Source organism: Schistocerca cancellata, chromosome 7 (assembly GCF_023864275.1).
Source record: "Schistocerca cancellata isolate TAMUIC-IGC-003103 chromosome 7, iqSchCanc2.1, whole genome shotgun sequence".
Lineage (NCBI taxonomy): Eukaryota > Metazoa > Arthropoda > Insecta > Orthoptera > Acrididae > Schistocerca > Schistocerca cancellata.
The window spans coordinates 109871553-109896748 of NC_064632.1; the positions used below are offsets into that span (position 1 = coordinate 109871553).

Here is a 25196-nt window from a genome sequence, read left to right on the forward strand (position 1 = left end):
TCATTCTAGCTACTTTCATATCCCTAACCTCAACCATATTGATAAGGTAACCTGAATCCACCCAGCTTTCGCTCCCATATAACGAAGTTGGTCGAAAGATTGAACGGTGCGCAGATAACTTTGTTTTGGTACTGACTTCCTTCTTGCAGAAGAGAGTACATCGTAGCTGGGCGCTCACTGCTTTAGCTTTGCTACACCTCACTTCCAGTTCTTTCACTATGTTGTCATCCTGTGAGAATATGCATCCTAAGTACTTGAAACCTTTCCTTTCAACAATACCTGAGAAGATTTTACCCACACAATGGTACGAACAGAAAAGACCATTTTCTTATATATCCAATCCATTCAAGCTCTGTTACTTGGCCTGCGAAACTTACTTCCGTCTTTAAGTTTTGCATATGTGTGTTTTTATCCTCGCCGATGCTACTGAGAAAGTCCTCATTTCTTATCCTATCAGTCCTACTGGACACAAATACAAAAGGAATCTGTTATGGATAGTTACAATGAAGTCATCGCTTTATTTATAGTCCTCTGGACGTTACAAAAGATGGGAAATAGTTCTTGGCTGGCTCTGAGCACTATGGGACTTAACAGCTATGGTCATCAGTCCCCTAGAACTACTTAAACCTAACTAACCTAAGGACAGCACACAACACCCAGCCATCACGAGGCAGAGAAAATCCCTGATCCCGCCGGGAATCGAACCCGGGAACCCGGGCGTGGGAAGCGAGAACGCTACCGCACGACCACGAGATGCGGGCGGAAATAGTTCTTAATACGACGTGTGACCACCACGGACGGTAATGTAAACTCTGCAACGTGTTCCTATGCTGGCCATGAGGTTGGTTCGAATCCTGCCTCGGGCATGGATGTGTGTAATGTCCTTAGGTTGGTTAGATTTAAACAGTTCTACGTCTAGGGGACTGATGACCTCAGATGTTAAGTCCCATAGTGCGTAGAGCCATTTGAACCATTTTTTGAAGGAACCTCCTTCTTCAATGTCGCATCATACGCCCAACCTACTCCCATTTAGCTCGTTATCATTTCCGGAACTTGCTATTCATAAATATAGGTGCCAATGAAGCTTGCAACTGTTCCTAATAGTTTTTACGTAAACATCACCCAGTTGACAGTTGCACGTAACATAACCGCCCATCGAACCGTTAGTATAATCGCAGCGCCTGCGACACAGGACACCACCATTGGCCCCACATTTTCCCACATGGATTAGCTTATTGTTGTGTCAGTTCCTGTGTTCCCAAGATGCATATCTGCATGGTTCATTGGGCACACTTCGATTTTTGAATATTTTGGCAAAGTTGATATAAGTTGTTCTGAAATTCCAGTTACAAGGTTCCAAAACTTGTGGAGGGGAGTGAGCACACAATATTCTAAACAGGAACCCATGTGCGGAAACGTCATCCAACGACCCTACAGAGCGTCAAGGTTACAAGCGTCGGTGCCTCTAAATGTATGTATATACAGAATGATTCCGTGATGATGTTACAAACTTTCTGGTATAATGGAGGAAGATAAATGTATCAATCTGAGGTATGCGTCCCAGTACCAGAAACGAACGAGTCGAAAGTTATACGCGAAAACTGTTGTAATACCTCTGACAGTGGAGTACATATACAAGCAATGTTGCTGCTACGCTTGTAGAGTAGGCAACTTTCAGAGGTGGAAGTATGGACAAGAACAAGGAAAAAAATGTCTGGTAAACATTGGCTTTGAAATGCATTATCTGAGGAACTATGAGCACTTGTTCTTCCGGTGTGGCCGAGCGATTCTAGGCGCTACAGTCTGGAATCACGTGACCGCTACGGTCGCAGGTTCGAATCCTGCCTCGGGCATGGATGTGTGTGATGTCCTTACCTTAGTTAGGTTTAGGTAATTCTAAGTTCTACGGGACGGATGACCTCAGAAGTTAAGTCCCAAGTGCTCAGAGCGATTTGAACCATTTTGAACGACTGTAAAACACATTTCCTCTATTAAGTGCTCATGGCACTTAAGGTATATGTATTACAGTCCACGTTTACTAGAATTTTTTCCTATTTTGGTACATACTAATACCTCTGAAAACTGCCTACCCTAAATGTTAGCAACAAATGTACCATTACATTCCATTGTCATAGGTATCAGAACGGTTTTCGCTTAAAACTTTCGACTTGTTTGTTTCCGGTACAGGTACCCTTACCTCAAATTCACACATTTTCCTTTGCCGTCATCCAAGAAAGTTTTTAACGTCGGAACCCCCTTGTATACAGGTTGGCCCACTTTAACGTTTCAACGCAAATAGCTCTTGAACTACAATAGATACTGAGAAACTGCTCTGACGAGTATGAATGTAAGGCAGGGGCTCATAAAATAAATACTATGAGACATTCTAAAACGTAAGTAAATATTAGTTTCAACATAAACTTTTTTAAATGATCACCCCGTATTATTTATTAAGCACTCAACGACACGAAAAATCAGAAAAAGAGTGGCGTTGATTGCATGCAGTACGTCAATTACATCCCGAGAAATTTCAAAAGAGAAGTTGAAGCTTGGAGTAAGCGAAACACGTCGCTATCGCACATCTCGAGATACAAGCGTGAACCCTATGTTGCTAATAACAGCGATGTGTTTGACGTACGTGATCTTACTTCCACTGTTGTCACGAGAGTCCAATTGATATGTGGTGATCACGCTTGCATCTCGGTATGTGCAATAGCGGCGCGTTTAGTTTATTTCATGAGTCAGCTTCGCTTTTGCAATTTCTCGGGATGTAATTGAAGTATTGCGATACAACCAATGGCATTTTTTGTAGTTTTTCATGTTACTAATTGCGTAAGAAATAATACAGTGTCCATTTTAAAAAGCTAAGTTTGAGTTGAAACTAATGTTTGCTTGCGTTTTTGAAAGTCTGAAATTATTTATTTTTATTAGGCCTGCCTTACGCTGACACTCGTGAGAGCCGGGTATGATTTCCAGATATATTTCGCTGATACGTTTAAGTGGGCTACTCTGCATAACATACGTTTACAGGCCCCGGCGCCTGTAACTTTGACGATCTGTAGCGTCGTTTGTGACGTTTCCGGACATTATTTCGTATGTAAAACTTGTTGTACTAAGTCCCCTTTACAACGTCTAGAAGTGCGTAACATGAATTGTTAAACACCCTGTACATGTGAACACACACAATAATTACAGAGACGTGTTTCCCGAAGTAGAATTTACTGTGTTTCATGTTCTTTCTCTACCCGGTATCGATGTGCAAATCTGAAATTTCAATCTGGTGATTAAAAATTGCGAAATGGAACAGTATTCTTTCTTGATAAGGGCAGTATGTGTGTAGGGTGCATAATATTTGATGATCCGCACTGCAGTAGTTCAGTATCAAAAGCCACAATAATCACAATATCAAGATCTTTCCCACACGCTGTTCCACTCCAATGTATTCGAATGATTTTGATGAAAGGCCACATTTTCACTTCGGTGACCGATGAGAGAATAATGTAAGACGACACAGCAACTTGTACATTGGGAAAATACGATTCTGTTATTACTGCGTACGTTGAACGCCAATGTTTAGATTTCTAGAGACCACCAAAAAGTTTCAGTTTGAGGGCGTTGCTGCAGTGTATATGCAACGAAGTGCGAATCGGACGCGAGTATATTGGCATTTGAAGTCGATGTGTAGCCCACTGCGAATAAGAGTAGGTTTGTAACAGTTTTAATTTCGCATTCCATTTGAATTGGACAGGAGCACGCCTACGGGTCGGTGGCCACAGAATGGTAAATACGGAGGGAGAAGAGTGGCCTTTACTTTGGCCTCGCCCGCGCCGCGGTACGCGGAAAGCTGGACGCCTGCGGGTTATGCAGCCAGGTACGGCGCCGCGCCTGGTGGGCTGCCGTGTTTGCTCTCGCTCTGTGGTAGCGCACCCTGCTCGCCATACCGCAGACCGTCAATATTTGCGGCGGCGGGATGGCCACGGAGGGCACGCACGCACGCCTCTCCCTGGAGGACTGTCCACAACGTGCATCACGTCGGCCGCGCTCTGCAGATACTGATTCTCAGACGCGGAAAGTTAAGCCAAAAGTCTGGCGCAGAGCAAAGATGGTCCTGGTCAGCGCTCCATATGTCACATTCCACCAACCAGACGACGGGTACAAGCATTGTTACTAGTGATGCTGCTATAGCAACGCAATGTGGTGTGTTACGCGTGACCGTCAATTTCTTCAGTGTTCCACAACTGGTGTGCCGCCATAAAGTGAAGGATGTGACGCGTACATTTAGGTATTATTGTAAGAAATTAAGGGAGATCGATTTTCGACATACCGCTAATTTTTTTGAGTAATTTTTGAAAACATTTCTTGTGGAAAAACAGTGGTGTGGCTAAAAGTACTTTATAACAGGATTACAAGCAGTCTCGGCCGTAATAAAACATGTATTTCAATGGTTACCGGTTTCGGTCAGTGCGTAACCTTTCTCATACCTTTTATACCACGATGGAAGGCAGTGGCGGTGAAGGAGCAGATGTTATGACTCCACGAACGTCAACCGCTTAAAGTTCTAAATATTTGTAGTTATATCTGCATTGACTCCAATGCACGGTCTCCTGTTTGCTAGTTTTTTAAGGCAAAAAGACACAGCTAAGCGATCCTGTTTACAGTAGATCAACCAGAGAGTCGGTCGTATAGATACATACGTCACTTAGCAACATATTAGTTTAACGAGGCAACGATACTGCGTCAAAGGCCGTTTGTCCGCCATGCTGACTTTGGTGGGACGGCGCTTACGGAGCAATGGCATTCCAGAGGCCGAACACATGCCACTGGAGCGATGCATAGCTGCCCGTACGTCACTGTGGACAGGTATCCGGAGCACAGTTGCAGTCCGCTGTGGCAAGGCTAGCAATTATCCCCACGGCTGCATATCGCGGCCGATTCCCTATTCAAGTCGAGCGATGCAGAGCAGCGTACGTATGCGCCTCTTCTGCGGTCACATTACCCATAATTGCCCTTATTTACCATACCGTAGAGGTGAACATTAAACATGTTAAGGTCTCCGGTCACAGTAGACGTGGACGTTGAAACGTCGCTTCTGCTTCAGAATGCCTCGTTCCATGACTCTGAAGTTGGTCGCAAATTGAAGCGATTCTCTGATTTCCTCGTTACTGTACAATCATATCTGAGCCGCCAAGGCGACAGTTTTGTTTTCTCGGTGTGGTAATATCTTTGCGATCCCGGCAGTCGCGTTGTGGATTCGAATACGTAGCGTGACGCAGGAAAGAAGGGACTCGTTAAGAAAGATTACAAAAAAGTAGGTCGCAGATTTGGGTGAGATCCCTCCATGTCTTACTATGTAAAACGCTATTATAATTATGAGTATTCTGGCTGTTCACAATCTACAAGTTGTGCTTCGCATTTACTGAGATTTTGTGTATGGTAACGGTATTACAGTTTTATAGTGTTGTCTTGAGTAGGTCTTGCACACGGGTGATCGCATTCGAGCATTCCTTCCGTGTTGTGATGTTAGCTTCCTTAAATAATCCGCAAGAATGAAGGTGAAGTAATAAAACCCTCAAAGCAAAGTTTTCTAGGACGCAATTTAAGTTTTCACTTGGTAACATTCGTAGACTTTTGCAATGGTTTTGTGCAAACTGTGGCCACGTGTTTCCCATCCAAAATTCCAACAAAAATAAAGACCGTCCGAACAGGCCTTCAAGGTCCAACGGTACCGACCTCAGACTTAGGCGTCGCCGGATGCGGATACGGAGGGGTATGTGGTCAGCATACTGCTCTTCCGGCGGTTGTGAGTTTTCGTTACCGGTGTCGCTACTGCTGAATCAAGCAGCTCCTCAACTGGCTTCACAATGGCTGAAAGCACACCGCTTGCCAACAGCACTCGGCAGACCCAGACGGTGACCCATCCAAGTGCTGACCAATCGACAGGTGACCTGAGGAGAATCGGTATTACCACTGTGGCAAGGGCGTTCAAAATCCCCACTGAACATTTTTTTTGCCGTTCTATTTTCTTGGTGTCTATTTGGGATTCCCTGACATTATGTCTTGTTTTCGCATAATCGCCCTATTAATAATTATTGTATTATCGTGATAACTCCTATATCACTGTGAAATGAGCCTAGAGTGAACTAAATGAACAAATAAAGAAATAAACACACGGACTCACCTGACGACGGTACGCAGCAGCGTGGAGCGAGCTTCGTTGTGGTAGGTAATTATGACGCTCGTGGGCGGCAGGTCTTCCCGCCACTTGCGCATCCGGCACCTGCAACACGAGCAGATGAGGCGGGCTGGTCACTAGCTGTCGGGAAGAAACTACTGGTTCAAAAAAAATTGATTTGAAATTGAAATAGCTAAGCCAGCCTGCTAAAAATATTGAGTATATGAGTTTCAGCGTCATTATAAGACGTTAGAACACAGGTTATATGGGCTCCTAAGCCATGTTACTCATTGGTGTGCGCCGATGAGAGCCATCAAGTACCTAGCGAACCACAAAAGGCAATGCACACCGCTAAACCGCAGGGCAGCATTCTGCCAGGTGCTAAAGGTGTTTGTCTGTTTCTTTCTTTTCGCGGCGAAATGTACAGGAAGGTGCTCTCCAATCATTCGCCATGCCTGTAAGAATTCGAGGGGGGTTTGTAAATTCAGCAAGGCAATGAACCACCCCGTCGCTATCAAAATGGTGCAAGGAACGCTCCACAGACACGATAGTCTTTCGGTTAACATCCAGACCGACTGAAATCAATAGCATAGGACGGTGAACTGCGTTTCTGGAACGCAATCGAGCGACACGTACGAGACTTCCATCCAGCTTCTGGGTGACCGTTGTGTCGCCATGAAGCAGGATGTTTCCTCAGCACTGTTTATGTCTCTTCATTGAATGCCACGACTCTTCGCCGCCGCCATCTGGGCGAATCGGAGTGCTAGATATTAAGATGTAGGGTGCTCTAATTCTGCTGTTCAGGAGTGGAGGCTGTCGTGCCTCGCCCTTGACCCTACGTAGTGACATATGAAATCTCTTCACGTAGCACATGGCCGCTGCACGAAACACTGTTTGTTTGTTTTTGTCCTTTAACTTTAATCGTTTCTTTGAATTTCAGCCCACTGTAACCAACAGCGTTGCTTTATTTCGTATAACTGCTATTTTCATAATCAGTGAAGCACGCATCACGTAACAAGTGCCCACTGTAAAGCACCTGCTCTCTGTGCATATTTGTAACGCGATCGCTTGAAGCCATCCAGCGTTTCATGTTTATGTCGCGTTTCGAATCCGGCTAACATTATTTTCATTAATTAATTGTCCTCGATGCCTCTGGCTGCAAATTAGAGGACCTGTCAAGTTATAATTGTTCGTAACAAAACGCAAAAGCATGAGCAGCTACTGAAATTATTCTGTAATGTGTAGACGCTAAAGTGACAGACTGGTTTTTTTTAAAAAAATGTCAGAAAAATGGAAAATTCTTTCGTGCGCACAATCCAATTACAAAATTTTCTTTCTTCCAACGGACAGTGCCAACCAATAACAGCAATACAACAAAAGCATTCTTCAAAAGAAAATCTATGCCAACAGGTCCCGATTTGCACTCCACGTCGTCATCAATTTGAGCCGCATGGTTCGCATGCGGTATAGGAGCAGTACGAAAGTGCTACCGACATATTCATAAACACTTACCATACACTACAGACGTAATCGAACGTTTATACTCTTGTAATGTCAACCGGCTCTGACAGAGCGGCGTATTCAACTTTTTAGTCATAAGCAACAAGACATTTTCGATGTTGTATATTCATATTCAGTCGACCTTTACACCATATACTGTATCTATTCTACTAATTTAAAACAAAATAATAAGACAAAACCTCTCAAGCAGCTGCGTAGAAAAAAAAACGCTTTTAATGAACCACACAGTAATAATTTTCATAATTTGATATGATCACTAATACATCTCTGACATGTACGACTGGCAGCCGCATCCCTGCAGTGTTGGAGATGGTAGGTGGTTCCCGACATACATGAAAAAAATGGCCAGGTGCGATCAGGACTCGCGCACTGAGTGTTCTGCACAAACTTAATTACGTACTTAAACAGTTCATCCATTCCAGGAAACGAGAATATCGACAATTGTTGCCTTTTATCGACACTGATACCGGCAACATATCGGTGCCAGGATTCCAAGACTTTCGAGAATATCTTAATTTCTCGTTTGGAGTCGGATAACAAACGACAAAAGAAATATTCTTTTCGTGTGAAAAGTTTAGGAGTTTTTCCTTTGCTTGTACTGAGAAACCTAGCTTCGTGTCAGATTTCATGATTCTAGGTCAACGGGAAGTACCCCATAAATTTTGATGAGTGACTTTTGGAGTATCATACGATTCGACATAATTGGCCGTAACTTTTGACTGAACTGACTCTGAAGTTTATAATTTTCACACCACTGACGGACTACAGACCTTAACATGTGACAAAAATTTGAACTTTATACGTCTAATCATTCCTCAGAAAAATGGTTCTTAATTGTCAGACAGACAGACGGACCCTATCAGGGTCACTTTGTTCTTACATACTGAGCCACGGAGACCTGAAAATGTCAGATGTTTCGATTTCTCAAATGTTAGGTACCGACTTTGAATTTCAACCTCTTGCTGGAAACTCTCATTGTCAATACATCGGAAATGCACTTCGCAGACATCGTTAGTACAGGCACGTTTGAGCAGATAATGGTCTGTCGTTGGTTATATTTTCAGTGCTTTCGACGAAACATCCTGATTGACCTTACTCGACGTTACGTCCATCTATCTCTATTCCCTGAAAACCTCTACCTCACCACGTATTTTCTGCACCGAACTTCCACGATAAACTGTTCTTCAAAGCCCCACTTTCGCACTGATTGCAGTTTCCGCGTTAATGTACTCCCTGACGTAATTTACGCAGCGCTATTTGTCTTATCGTCTATCACTCCAAGCGGTAAAAGTTACCTACACATTGCTTTCTTTCTGTATTCTGATTATCGGTTCATTGAATATGTAAAGTGTCCATTAGGTCGATAACTTAACTCTCTGATATAAAGGCTCTTGCATTTACAATTTCTTCTTTTACATATACCGCATTTCGCACTCATTACCTTCACACTGCTACGTGATTTAAACAGAAAGTTTCAGGGATTTCATCCCGAGTTAATTCCCGCTCGCACCATTCGCCTAGAATTTGCCCCTATCCTTCGAAGGCTTCACAGCATTTGCGAGATATTTCACATGGCTTTTATGGCTCCTCTACCCCGTACAGTCTTGTGTCTGCAGTAACATTACTGCGTAAACTCTTTTCTTATATATTCTCTTCCGCCTTCGATTTTTGTCGTCACTTGTTTCTCACATATTTTCTCGTTTATTCCTTAGCAGAACTGTGTACTAAGCAGACCATCCACTCCATTCAATAGATATATTTACCACTTTTCGATCGGAACGGTAACTGCTGCTAAGAGCTTATGAGATTTTTCTCTTTTTCATGGAACGTTTATTAACGAATTTGTCAACAAGTGCAGTACATATGTTTGGCGGCTAGTTTCAACTGGTTCATTTTCCGGCCTTTTCTAATGAGGCAAAAAAAAAAAAGCTGGCAGTGAACAGTGTATACAAAAGTGGAATAATAATAAACAGTTCAAATCTTACAGAAATAAACAATGGACTGGCTCCTGCGGTCCTTGGAAATGGTTATGTTCGGCTGCTTGGAGACCAATGGCAGCCATTCATGGTCTTCATGTACCTAAACAACGATGCGCCATGTTACAGGCCCACAATTGTTCGTGACTGGTTTGAAGAATGTTCTGTGCAGTTTGAACAAATGATTTGGCCGCCCAGATCGCTCGACATGAATCGCAATGAACACTTCTGGGGATAACCGGAATAATCGAGAAGTCAGTTCGTGGGCAAAATGCTGCATCGGCAACACTTCCGCAATTATGGACGGCTACTGCCGCAACACGGCTCAGTATTTTTGCAGTGGACTTGCAACGACTTCTTGTATCCGTGCCACGTAGAATTTCTGCACTACGCCAGGAGAAACAAGGTCCGACACGATATTAGGAGATGTCCCATGACTTTCGTCACCTGAGTCTACAACATTTATAGCTCTCGTCTTTCTCAATTACGAAGTCCACATTGGACTCTTCCCATCGATATGACTGCGACACTTCTGTTCCTGTTCACCTACGACCCTAGATTCGCTTGGATTAATCCATATTCAAAATGACTGCTTGATTAGCGCCTGCAGTTAGTCTAGAGTGAGCCAAGAAGCCACGCGGTATGGCAGCGCCTCCATTGGGTGCCATTTGGTAGCGGAAGTTGCGGACAGATGAGATGTAACACCACAAGTTGACATAGCTGTCTATCTTACTCGTGGAACAAGGACATTATCAACGGTAGAGGCGTTGATACATGGTATTAGGGGCCAGGGGAGAGGGGGGTAGACATTTTTCTAGTGTGTTCACATGGCCTGCTAACATTCCGCAAACCCCAAAAGAGAGCAGGAAAATGTTGATAAGATATGAAGAGAGTGCACTTCAGTGCACAGACGCTATCGCGTCGGAAAGCGATATGCTCATATACACACGGCGGTAGTATCGCGTACACAAGGTATTAGCAGGGTTGTCATTTGAACTCAGATAATTCATGCGAAAAGGTTAACAATGTGATTATGGCCGTACGACGGGAACTAACCGACTTTGAGCACAGAATGGTAGTTTGAGCTAGACGCAGGGAACATTCTATTTCGGAACGGAATTCGATATACCGAGATCCACGGTGACAAGAGTGCGCCGAGAATAGCAAAACTGAGACATTGCCCCTCGCCACGGGCAACGGAGTGGCCTACGGCCTTCACTTAACGACTGAGAGCTGTAGATTTTTGTCTGCAGTTGTCGGTGCTAATAGGCAAGCAACAATGCGTGAAATAACCGCAGACATCCGTGTGGGACGTACAACGAACGTATCCGTCGAAATGTGGCACTAATGGGCTATGGCAGAATGCGACTGACGCGAGTGCCTTTGCTGAAGCAAAGCCTCTCCTGGGCGCGTGACCATATCGGTTGGACCCTAGACGACTGCAAATCGTAGTCCCGATCTTAGTTCTTAAGAGCTGGTGCTATGTCTCGAGTCTGATGCAGACCCCATGAAGCCATGGACCCAAGTTGTCAAGAAGGTACTGTGCAAACTGGTAATGGCTCCACAATAGTGTGGGCTATGTTTACATGGAACGGACTCACTCCTCTGGTCACACTGAACCGATCATTGACCGTAAATGGTTGTGTTATGTTACTTTGAGACTATATGAAGCTATTCGTGGACTTCATGTTCCTATACAACGATGGAATTGTTATGGATGACGATGTGCCATGTCACCGGGGAACAACTGTTCGCGGTTGGATTGAAGAACATTCTGGACGATTTGAGGGAATGATTTGGTAACCCAGATCACCCGACATGAGTCCCATCGATCATTTGTCGGACATAATCATAATAATCAGGTCGTGCACAAGTTTTTGCACCGGCAACACTTTCGCAATTACGGTCGGCTACAGGCACAGCATGGTTCAACATTTCTGCATGGGACTTCCAAAGACTTGAGTTCATGCCACGTTGAGCTGCTGCACTACGCCGGGCAAAATGGTATCCGACACAGCATTAGGAGTTATCCCACGACTTTTGTTATCTTTGTGTGTTACGGACCGTTTTTACGCCGTGGGACACATGCAGAATAGTGATGGCGAGATCAATCCCAAAGCCATTCGCGCTGCCATAGGTCCGTTCCCACGCCCGGGTTCCCGGGTTCGATTCCCGGCGGGGTCAGGGATTTTCTCTGCCTCGTGATGGCTGGGTGTTGTGTGCTGTCCTTAGGTTAGTTAGGTTTAAGTAGTTCTAAGTTCTAGGGGGACTGATGACCACAGATGTTAAGTCCCGTAGTGCTCAGAGCCATTTGAACCAATTTTGAACCATAGGTCCATTTGCTCTCGGAGCCCCCCCCCCCCCTTCCCCAAGCATTCGTTGCGGCGCTTGCAGTTCTGAGTTCTGGCATCCAGAGGCAGCGCGCCTGGCCGACCACTGCTTGCGGCTTTCCGCCGACCTAATCAGTCTGATTTTCAGAGTCGAGGGCGCTGGTCCACGGCCGCAGATGGACCTGCCTGTGGCCTGCCAGCTCTAACGTAATGGAATGCCTAATGAGCTTCGCGAGAGCGAGGCGCGTGCAATTACTCTGCTCTAAAGGTTGGCAGGCTGGCCGCACTGAAGGACGCGATTGCGTATTTGCGGCGCTGGCCTCTGCCGTGTCGACGTTAGCGGCCCGGAATTGGACGCCACTGCATTGCGCTGCACGTCCATTAGTGTATAGAAAGGGCTCATCATCGAGTGCTAAATGACTTTCAAGTAAATTGCGCGGTATCATTTCACTTAAATTTTTAATCTGGCACTTCTGTTTTGCGAATAATATTTACTATCGTCCTCGGAGTTCGACGGGAATCACGGTATCTGGAAAAAGCCATATCGCAGAAACGTCAACAACTGATGACGAAATAAGGCCTTATTAATTACTAATTTACATCGACCCATCCTCCTCCTCCTCCTCATCATCATCATCATCATCATCATCGTCGTCACCACCACCACCACCACCACCACCACCACCACCACCATCATCAATAAATCAATTATTTACTCCAGTCTTTCATGACAACGTTCTTACTTATGGTGTCAAATAAAATAAACACAGAGCGTCACTGAAACTGCTGTCAATACTACAATATCTCTGTGTCAGAAACTCAGTAGACCGGGTGTCCCTGCTAATAGTTAGCAACCAAATTTTCTTTACTATGTCCGCAGATATTTGTAATTTTGTTTCTGCAATGTGTAACTGGAGGCACCCACAAAATACTGCTGCTCGCATTTTTCAAGCGTCTCCCAGTGTTCACGAAAAGCGTCGAATTGTTTCCTGTTAAAAAATTATTATAAAGCAGAATTTTACGTGGATATTCGACAGATTGGTCCCAAACAGTCTATTCTGATATTCGTTTTATCGCTGTGACTACCACCATGCAGCAGCGCTGCTCAGTCGTTCCTGGAGTACTGGTTATTCTTCGTGTTTTACTGTCTCTGTTAATACGTATCGATGAAACAAACATCAAAATAGACTAATCTGGTACGGCTCTATCGAGTGGTCGCGTAAAATCCCCCTTTAAAAATAATTTTGTAAGTAAATGGAAACAGACCGACGCTTTCCGCCGACACTGCGCATCGAATGAAGGAGCTGATAAGCCGTCTTTGATTGAGCTGACTCCAGCTACACAATGCAAAAATCAAACATTAAGTATCTGCCGAAACTCTGGGGCAAACGCGTCTGATGGCTGTTAGGAGTGACATCCTCTACAGTGTTCTCATCGAGCCGTATGCCATTGTTGCCCGATACGCGGAAAACATGTATACATACCCTTGACCGTTTTCCTTGGGTAACTAAGAATATTCTATCGTAAGTACAGTTACGTGTAACTGTGACGTAGAGTGTAATGCTGCTTATGAAGCGATATGATTGTTGTTGTTGTTTTGATCTTCAGTCCTGAGACTGGTTTGATGCAGCTCTCCATGCTACTCTATCCTGTGCAAGCTTCTTCATCTCCCAGTACTTACTGCAACCTACATCCTTCTGAATCTGCTTAGTGTATTCATCCCTTGGTCTCTCTCTACGATTTTACCCTCCACGCTGCCCTCCAATGCTAAATTTGTAATCCTTTGATGCCTCAGAACATGTCCTACCAACCGGTCCCTTCTTGTCAAGTTGTGCCACAAACTCCTCCTCTCCCCAATTCTATTCAATACCTCCTATTAGTTATGTGATCTACCCATTTCATCTTCAGCATTCTTCTGTAGCACCACATTTCGAAAGCTTCTATTCTCTTATTGTCCAAACTATTTATCGTCCATGTTTCACTTCCATACAAGGCTACACTTCATACAAATACTTTCAGCAACGACTTCCTGACACATCTATACTCGATGTTAACATATTTCTCTTCTTCAGAAACGCTTTCTTTCCCATAGCTAGTCTGCATTTTTATATCCTCTCTGCTTGGAAAGAATGTTAATTACAAGATTCTCTGAAGAGACAACCTCTGTGTAAGTAATGAAGAGTAACATGTCTTGTTGAACGGGATGAACTGTCTACTGATCACAGAATATGAATTGACAGTAACACAAATAGAGATGCAACGATTCAGATATAGCGCAAATGGAATTAGCAACAGACTTAATATGAAAACTGGGGACTAGACGGTAGACGAAATGAAGTAGTAGTGCTACTTGGGAAGTAAAATAACCAAATCAGTATTGGCAAAGAGACCATGCCTTGTCAAAGAAATACTAGTAACAATCAGAGGTTTTAATTTGAGAAAGAAATTTCTAAGAATGTTTAAGGGACAGTCTGAGAACGAGACCAACGCGAAAAGGTAATGAAACTGTTTATTATTTCAAAAGTAATCACCGTAACTATACATACATCCCACTGCGGCATAAGACGGTCAGTGCTGAGGAATGTTGGCAGACGTCATCATTCTGTTGTGGGATAACGCCTGCCCAAATGTTGCTAACGTTGCTTCGACTACACTGTACAAGCTTCGTAAGGAAGCTCACACACATCCTCCATACAATCCCGATCTCTTCCCATGCGATTTCCATGTTTATGGAACGAGAAGAAAGACATTCGTGGCCGTCCATTTGATTTGGTTCCGCGAGATGCTTCTGTAGGTAACAGCAAACATTTTTCAATGACGGCCTCGACCCTCTTGTGTCACAGTGGGGTAAGTGTATTAACAGTTACGGCCACTACTTTTGAAATGATTAATGGTTTACTTACTTTCTTCCATCTGTCTCACTTTCATTTTACTGCCCCTTATACACTGCTGGCCATTAAAATTGCTACACCAAGAAGAAATGCGGATGATAAACGGGTATTCTTTGGACAAATTTATTATACTAGAACTGACATGTGATTACATTTTCACGCAATTTGACTGCATAGATCCTCAGAAACCAGTACCCAGAACAACCACCTCTGGCCGTAATAACGGCCTTCATACGCCTGGGCATTGAATCAAACAGAGCTTGGATGTCGTGTACAGGTACAGCTGTCCATGCAGCTTCAACACGATACCACAGTTCATCAAGAGTAGTGACTGGCGTATTGTGGCGACCCAGTTGCTCGGCCACCATTGACCAGACGTTTTCAATTGGTGAGAGATTTGGAGAATGTGCTGGCCAGGGCAGCAGTCGAACATTTTCTGTATCCGGAAAGGCCCGTACAGGGCCTGCAACATGCGGTCGTGGATTATCCTCCTTAAATGTAGGTTTTCGTACGGATCGAATGAAGGGTCGTAACACATCTGAAATGTAACATCCACTGTTCAAAGTACCGTCTATGCGAACAAGAGGCGACCGAGACGTGTAACCAATGGCACCCCATACCATCACGCCGGGTGATACGCCAGTATGGCGTGACGAATACACGCTTCCTATGTGCGTTCACCGCGATGTCGCCAAACACGGATGCGACCATCATGATACTGTAAACAGAACCTGCATCCATCCGAAAAAATGACGTTTTGTCATTCGTGCACCCAGGTTCGTCCTTGAGTACACCATCGCAGGCGCTCCTGTCTGTGATGCAGCGTCAAGGGTAAGCGCAGCCATGGTCTCTGGGCTGATAGTCCATGCTGCTGCAAACGTCGTCGAACTGTTCGTGCAGATGGTTGTTGTCTTGCAAACGTCCCCATCGGTTGACTCAGAGATCGAGACGTGGCTGCACGATCCGTTACAGCCATGCGGATAAGATGCCTGTCATCTCTACTGCTAGTGATACGAGGCCGTTGGGATCCAGCACGCCGTTCTGTATTACCCTCCTGAACCCACCGATTCCATATTCTGCTAACAGTCATTGGATTTCGACCACTGCGAGCAGCAATCTCGCGATACGATAAACCGCAATCGCGATAGGCTACAATCCGACCTTTATCAAAGTCGGAAACGTGATGGTACGCATTTCTGCTCCTTACACGAGGCATCACAACAACGTTTCACCAGGCAACGCCGGTCAACTACTGTTTGTGTATGAGAAATCGGTTAGAAACTTTCCTCATGTCGGCACGTTGTAGGTGTCGCCACCGGCGCCAACCTTGTGTGAAGGCTCTGAAAAGCTGATCATTTGCATATCACAGCATCTTCTTCATGTCGGTTAAATTTCGCGTCTGTAGCACGTCAACTTCGTGGTGTAGTAATTTTAATGGCCAGTAGTGTATTTTCATACAATGACCAATAAGTTGCACGCAGCAGCAGCGGTCATTTAACATGTAGACACGACGAACTCTTAAACGTAAAACAGGATTAATTGAACAATTAGACTTGATCAGACTATAAAATGAGAATGGAGTTAACCTTTTACTACAGTTTTACAGTGCCTTTTACTAGCAGTTTATGCGGCTGCTGTCTCTCAGCAGCCGCATAAAAGTTTCAGCATACGAATGACACAGCGAAGGGTTTGCAAATAACTGTTTGGTGCATTGACCTAGGTTTCGACACCTCTAAGGATGTCTGCATCACAATGAAATTTTAAATTTTAAGAAACCGTAAAGATACGTTGCTAGAAAGCAATTGTCAACCTTTCGAGCAGACATGCTCAAGTCAAAAATTAAAATTAACCACGTGCCAGTCTTTGGCACGTATACCTTGCAACGAACAACTTTACGGTTTCTTACAATTTCATTTCGATGAAGACATTCTTAGAGATGTCGAAACCTAGATCAATGTACCAAACAGTTATTTGCAACCGGTTGTCTGTGTGATTTCTGTGCATTAACCATTTACTTTTATTTTACTATCGTAACTTGAGGCTTCAGTTTAAATGAGTTTCAAAGCTCAGTTACCATGTCATCATTCCAATATCGGATGTTCTCGTAAGTAAGAAATTAGTAATTTCAGGAGTAGCAACCAGAACTCGTACGTAGATCACCCATACGTCTGATTACTGAATAATGAATTTAAAACTGCCCGGAGAGTGACTTAGCACCAGAGATACACCATCGCTCTCGCCACGATTCGCGACTTTAATTAACAGATATAATTTCGCAATGAAAATAATTTCGTAATAAAATTTCAATAAATAAAATCAACAGCAGTGGAACAGATACTACGACGAGGGAAAAGTATGACCAAAAAATTAAAAATAAATTAAAAAGACGTAGCGTCTCTTCACCGAACTGTACGCAACCATCCTTCAGTTTCTTGCGGACTGTAAATTTTTCGTCACCAGGATTCGAGGCGGCTGCAGCCAAGAATTACGCCTGAAGTTCGTTAGTGAGCGACAGAGATCATATGACGAAATTAAGAGCAGTAAACAGAATTTGACAGAATGTATGAATTATCGATGGGGTATTCGTGTGAGTAGCATAGGATTTACAAACACACAAGTCCCTCTCTCTCTCTCTCTCTCTCTCTCTCTCTCTCTCTCGTTCAGTGGTATGACTCTCGTGTAATCCCACCTTCATAAATTCGGCTTCGTAAAAAATCTCAAAAATCCGTCACGGTACTCGCTTTTAATGGACGTCGGCCCCGCTAATTCCGTTTGTCCTTTTTGCGTTTAAAATTACATTAGCTTTTGCGAGAGTGAACGTCGAACGGCGACATTATAACTGCGGCTGCGTGGCGCCCGTTCGTTCCGGTACGGTGCGGTACCATTAGCCGGCGGCCTTCCCTCCTGAGGAGTCTGCAACCCGCCAGCCAGCGTGGCGCCGCCAACTATGCGCACGTCCGCCCCGGGCATCCAAATTAAGCGGCCGCCCGCCGGCTGCGAGAAATATCGGCGGTTCTCGCCCTGGGCTTTAATTAGAGGAGCCCGCCCCGCGCACGTGTATGCTTTTAATATTCCCGAATTATAATGCGCGCTGTAGAAACTGCGTAAAGCACCCTTCGAAGTCCATACCGGGGCCAGCACGCGTGCGCGTGAGCATACGCATCTCGCAGTTTCCCTCTAGTATGTTGTTTCACAGAGTGTTCAGCGATAAAACCAAGTTCCGCGCCTGCTAAATGTTGGTGAGAATTCCTAGACAACATCGAATGCGTTTTGCAATTGTAATACGTGTAGCCCAACACATACACTCCTGGAAATTGAAATAAGAACACCGTGAATTCATTGTCCCAGGAAGGGGAAACTTTATTGACACATTCCTGGGGTCAGATACATCACATGATCACACTGACAGAACCACAGGCACATAGACACAGGCAACAGAGCATGCACAATGTCGGCACTAGTACAGTGTATATCCACCTTTCGCAGCAATGCAGGCTGCTATTCTCCCATGGAGACGATCGTAGAGATGCTGGATGTAGTCCTGTGGAACGGCTTGCCATGCCATTTCCACCTGGCGCCTCAGTTGGACCAGCGTTCGTGCTGGACGTGCAGACCGCGTGAGACGACGCTTCATCCAGTCCCAAACATGCTCAATGGGGGACAGATCCGGAGATCTTGCTGGCCAGGGTAGTTGACTTACACCTTCTAGAGCACGTTGGGTGGCACGGGATACATGCGGACGTGCATTGTCCTGTTGGAACAGCAAGTTCCCTTGCCGGTCTAGGAATGGTAGAACGATGGGTTCGATGACGGTTTGGATGTACCGTGCACTATTCAGTGTCCCCTCGACGATCACCAGTGGTGTACGGCCAGTGTAGGAGATCGCTCCCCACACCATGATGCCGGGTGTTGGCCCTGTGTGCCTCGGTCGTATGCAGTCCTGATTGTGGCGCTCACCTGCACGGCGCCAAACACGCATACGACCATCATTGGCACCAAGGCAGAAGCGACACTCATCGCTGAAGACGACACGTCTCCATTCGTCCCTCCATTCACGCCTGTCGCGACACTACTGGAGGCGGGCTGCACGATGTTGGGGCGTGAGCGGAAGACGGCCTAACGGTGTGCGGGACCGTAGCCCAGCTTCATGGAGACGGTTGCGAATGGTCCTCGCCGATACCCCAGGGGCAACAGTGTCCCTAATTTGCTGGGAAGTGGCGGTGCGGTCCCCTACGGCACTGCGTTGGATCCTACGGTCTTGGCGTGCATCCGTGCGTCGCTGCGGTCCGGTCCCAGGTCGACGGGCACGTGCACCTTCCGCCGACCACTGGCGACAACATCGATGTACTGTGGAGACCTCGCGCCCCACGTGTTGAGCAATTCGGCGGTACGTCCACCCGGCCTCCCGCATGCCCACTATACGCCCTCGCTCAAAGTCCGTCAACTGCACATACGGTTCACGTCCACGCTGTCGCGGCATGCTACCAGTGTTAAAGACTGCGATGGAGCTCCGTATGCCACGGCAAACTGGCTGACACTGACGGCGGCGGTGCACAAATGTTGCGCAGCTAGCGCCATTCGACGGCCAACACCGCGGTTCCTGGTGTGTCCGCTGTGCCGTGCGTGTGATCATTGCTTGTACAGCCCTCTCGCAGTGTCCGGAGCAAGTATGGTGGGTCTGACACACCGGTGTCAATGTGTTCTTTTTTCCATTTCCAGGAGTGTAGAGAAAATTAACACCTGTCCGGCCTTTTATAGAGCCCCTACCATTGTCATTTTATGCAAGCCGCCATGTTACATCTCAACCTCAAAAACCACGCGCAAACTTTTCATATTCTCTCGCTCGCTACGCGCAATGTATTAATCCGCCACACACCGTCAGGTGGCTTGCGGAGTATGGATGTAGGTGTAGATGTAGATGAATCCTACATAAATAATGAACAACACCTTTTAATAGGAAATTTGATGTAGTTAAATTTTGTAGCGCGACACTAGGAAACGTAGCTTTCGACTTATTCAAGGAAAGCGTACAGAATTTACCTCCAAATGTACCTCCATTCCCGCACTCAGACCCCATCGGACCGGATTTCTAGTATGTTGTTTACGGCACTCCCTCCTACTACCGTACAATAATTTGCGACTGCGCGAATTAGACTCCACATTCGACCTTCTGTGGTCTTCACTGATCGATCTTGTTACGCTACCGGCTTAGTCGAGAACTTACAAACTGTAAAACTGACGTTTGTGTACATTTTACCTAAGAATTTTCTGAATTTTAAGAGCGTATAATAAACAATTGCATCGTGTTATTCATTAATCAATCTACGAAACTACTGTGCTTATAAAGGTCAAGTTTCACCGAATTGTCAATGTAATTAATTTTAGCGTGGCGTTTACGAAAGTTGTTTTTCTTTCGTTACCCTCACGCGCACATTTAAATTAATAACGTTTACGAAATAGCCGACTATATTGGTGGCATAATAGCCCAGTCAATAGAAAAAAAGCAGTCGAATATCGGGAATAGTTCGTGTAGTCGGAAATTTTTGTACAGTAGTATGAGGGAGTGTCACGGTGTGCGTACTAGAAATCCTGAGTGGTGAAGGATGAGTGTGGAAGGGTGGTAGCTCGTCAGAAAGTCACTTTTTACTTTATTCTCGAATAATGTGAAAACTGCGGCCTCCGGCGAAAATGTGTGACAGTACAAAACTTCACTGCAGTGAATTTCCTACGACAAAGATCTTGAATATTTTTTCTGTAGGAGTAATAGATTGCGCGTAGCAAGCGAGAGAGTATGGTTCAAATGGCTCTGAGCACTATGGGACTCAACTTCTGAGGTCATTAGTCCCCTAGAAGTTAGAACTAGTTAAACCTAACTAACCTAAACATCACACACATCCATGCCCGAGGCAGGATTCGAACCTGCGACCGTAGCGGTCTCGCGGTTCCAGACTGCAGCGCCAGAACCGCACGGCCACTTCGGCCGGCAAGCGAGAGAGTATGATAATCTCACGCGTGGAATTTGAATGCCAGATATAAGGTAGCAGGTTTCATAAAACGACTGCGGTACGGGCAGCTGAATAATCAGGCCGTGTCATAATCAGAGCTACAATCAAGTCTTCCCTCGGATTTCGAACCTTTCTTTCAGGTCTGGCTCAGGCGCGAAGCCAAAGGGGGAGTGAGCGGGAGGAGGGGAGTCGGGGGAGGTCATGATACCCTCGAAAAACCATTTTCGTACACTATCAAGTCAAATGTGGACACCGCTATGTCGAGCGGAACTGAACGCTAGAAGTCACTAGATGTGAACTCTCCATCAGAAAACGGGTGTTGAGCAGTCAGTAAAGATAGGGTAACAGCAGGCGGAGGTAGCCACAAGAACTCAGTGAGTTCTAAGGTGGTCTAACACTGGATGTCATCCGAGTAACAGATACAGCAGGGACACTGCAACCCTTCTGATCTGTCCAAGTCGACTGTTGGTGACGTGGTTGTGAAACGGAAAGCAACAACCACAGCTAAAGCGAGAACAGGCAGACCTCATGTACAGATGGACAGGGACCACTGCGGAGGTCGGTTATAAAAAATCACGTGAAATCAGCCTAAGCAATCCCTCGTAAGTTCAAAAGAACGGGACATAATGATGGAGGAGCTCCTCAAAGCCACATATGCTAAGCGATGTTTAATGTGGTGTAAATAACGACGCCACTGGACAATATATACCTGAAATCGAGTGATTTTTAGTGGAGATTCACGCCGTATCCAGTGCCACTCCAGTGGAAGGTTTTGGGTTTGGTTAATATCTGGAAAACGTTACCTGCCAGCATATAAGTGCTAACATTAAAGTACAGAGGAGACAGTGTCACAGTATGGGGCCGTTTTATGTGGCAGGCATGTGTTCCTCTTATTGCACTTAAGAAAACACTAAATGCATATTTTACAGCATTGCGTACTGTGTACGATATAGGAATAATTTGCAGGTGATGATTTTTGTGTCAAGATGACAATCCACACCTTTATAAAGCAGCATCTGTGAGACAATAGTTTGTGGATAGTAACATTCCTGAGATGTACTAGCCTGCCCAGAAACCCAGTGCAAAACACTTGGGGTCGACCTGGCTCCAGATCTCAGCGTCGCTAATCATTCGCTTCTACGTTTTCGGCTCTTGCGGAAGAATGGCCTCATACATTCAGACACTGCACTGAAAGTGTCCCCAGCAGAGTAAAAGCCGTTTTAAAGGCGAAAGGCGGACGCGTCCTATCTTAATAGCTCCTAACATGTGTCCGGATACTTTAGATCGACTTGTATATAAGTACATTTTTATATGTATCAGTCTCCAAATTTCTTAACTAACTTTCGGAAAATAAATTAACATGGAAACTAAGCCTCTCAAAAATGGCAAGGTATTTTAGAAATTACAACATTTGATATAGGGTAATTTGCCTGTTTCTAGCCAACATAGATGGCCTTGGCTGCTGCCTTCCTGTGTAACATGACAGTTAGGGAAAATGATCCATTCACAAGCTGACTGCAGCTGCTGCCATCCACAAATGCGTTGGAGGTGCAGACCATCATCCCCCCCCCCCCCCAACGTAAGCGATTAACATAAATTGACAGAAAGACTGACCACCCAAATGTAATTTTTCCCCGTGATGAATCATGGGTCCGTGCCTGCTTCTGTAGTTCGCGGTTTAAGCTTTGAGTCTTTTCAGCTTTTACAATTGCTGGCCTCATCCTATCGTGAACACTTTTATTGCTCCCCTGCTTGCCGCTTCATAAGATGATGCCAGTTCGTCAAAATGTATGTTACCCACTTCCTGTATGTTGTCGTACCAAATGTTGCAGCATTTCTTTACTTTGCATACTGACCTGCTTTACTTCCTCCTCTTGTACTTGAATAAGCTCTACATTCCCTGACATTCCCGTTCTGTAGATTCTGTTCTGCCTAAAGCTATATGCAAGAACTTTACATTTACTTTCATAAATAAGTAAAGAGAGAAGTTCAGTTTTACAAAAATTTTGCTCTTTTTTATGTGCTCTTGTATGTTACCCATGGTGTCGTATGGACTCCTACATATCTACATACAAGCAGGCTTGATTTATGCGAGCGGGATAGTCATAAAGTATTAATTATCGCCTCGAAAAATTAAAGTAGAAATGGACTGCAACATATTGTTTTGGCCCTACTACCGCGTGATACTGTACTGTGGAGTGGAGATTTCAGTGTGTACCAGACCTGCACATATATACCTGCAAACATACGAGAAGTCATTTCTGTAGCTTTATTTTTTCGAAGTAATAGTTAAAAGTTTACGATTAACCATGGAACTGTGTCCAGACCACTTCGAGAGCTCAAATAGCTGAAGGATGACACTAGCTCCAGAATAATGACGTCCACAGTGACTTTAGTTCGGGTAGGATCTATACACCAGAAATCCATCACTTAAGGTGGAAATACTGTAGTCAACGAGGCAGTGCTTACGTTGGCGATGCAACTGGTGAATTTCAGACTGTTTTAAGATGCAAGTACGTAATACGTTCTAGGGTGAGTAGATCGTGTTTCGGACAGACACCACAGACTCATTCGTGGGAAACATCACAGGATCTTACGAAATTTGGAAATTTGTGGTAAGGTCGTATAGGACCAAACTGCTGAGGTCATCGGGCCCTACTACTTAATGTAACTACTTAATCTAACTTAAACTAATTTACGCTGTGGACAACACACACACACAAGAAAGTAAAACTGGTTTACTGGTGCATAAATATGTACAGGGCATACATAACTTTGTACGTAGGTGCGAAGCCTTAGGCCCGTCGTAAGTAAAGCGAAGCTGAAGCGAAGTGTTCCAGCCGTCTGCTCTTGATCAAATGGGGTGAATCTGGAGCGGAGCTCGTAGAACTCTCCCGCTCCGGCTATAGTGCGCTGTCGTCGGTGTCTGTTGTAGTGCCAACCTAGCAGAGTGCACCTATGTTGTGGCATAGTAGCTATCGATACCACATCGTATATATATCGTTGGTTTGTCCAAGGTTGCAGTTCCATGGTGAGATAAACGAGGTGACATCTTAATGGTCACATAGTCTACCTCCAATATAGATTCTCTAAATTCACTCTGAAGAATTTCGACACAACTGCGTCATCTGTCTTCGAAGCATTTCCATTGATTTCCCATAGCATTTCTGTTACTTTTTAATGGAGCCTATACCGACCTATTACCGAGAGAGGACTCGAACCTAAGACGGAGAGAGCCGCATGGACCGTGAAAAGGCGCCTCAGACCGAGCGGCTACCCAGCGCAGCAGGATCTTACAAGAGAGAGGCAACTGTGTATCACTGATTTCCGTTAACACAACCATGTCAGAGGTGAGAACTGTGTTTCTCGCTGTGGGACAGTGCGCGTATTCAAATGAACCAGGTTACCATTTTAATATAAAAACGCACAGATGGATACATGTAAAATGATCTCAATATTACAAATAGCCTGTGACGGAATTCCGGTAGTTGATTTTAAATTGAACATGCTGCTCCTTTCCTAGCTGATATTGATAGAGAATCTCCTGTGGAGTCCTGTCTGACTGGAAAAGAGTGCAAACCACTCTTGGGTACAAAAAAGGCAAAACATGAGCAGAATTACAGACAGATGTCGGAAACGTCCACCTGTTACAGGATTGTAACGCGTACTCTAAACTCAAACGTTATTACGTTCCCGAAGAGAAACAAGCTTCTCTCAAGGCACACACGACAGCATGAAAACGATGCGGGTGAGGAGGCAGGTTCCATCTTCCTGGATTTCCGAAAGGCGTTCGACACAGTGTCACAGCGAAGACTACTAACCAAAATATACGAAGTATTTCTGGGAGTATGTCATTGACTCGAGGAATGTTTGACTAACAGAATCCAGTACGTCATAATGGATGGCGAATGTTCCACAGAAAGGAACACCGGCTGTGCCTCAAGGCAGCGTAATACGGCATCCGATCTTCTCGTTACACACAAACGATTTAACGTAACTACAGTATAAGTTCGTGCGCTTACGATGCTGTTGCGTACAGGGAAGTTCGTCGTCGGATGGTCATAAGGAATTGTGGAAGAGATGTGAAAAATTTCCACTTACTGCAATGAATGGCACATATTACCTATAAGCCTACAGAAAAAGCATGAATAGTATCCTGATAACAAGATTAGAAGTAAACATGTTGAGCACATCAATTGTACTATGCAAGTCCTGTTTTGCATATATCAGGCCCCTAGCGCCTCTTATAGTATTTTAGCGTACTCCAGGATTTACTTCGTGTGGGTCTGTATTGGCGCTAC

At 45.0% G+C, this 25196-nt stretch overlaps 1 protein-coding gene across 1 annotated transcript in view; it reads right to left on the reverse strand.

Annotated features, from left to right (window-relative positions):
* The window catches only part of LOC126092658 (polypeptide N-acetylgalactosaminyltransferase 2), a 183719-nt gene that overhangs the window by 75335 nt on the left and 83188 nt on the right, over positions 1 to 25196 (reverse strand). Inside the window, exon 3 of the mRNA XM_049908379.1 lies at positions 6179 to 6277. Within this exon, the coding sequence (XP_049764336.1) occupies positions 6179 to 6277 (99 nt within the window). The remainder of the gene's footprint in view (positions 1 to 6178; positions 6278 to 25196) is intronic.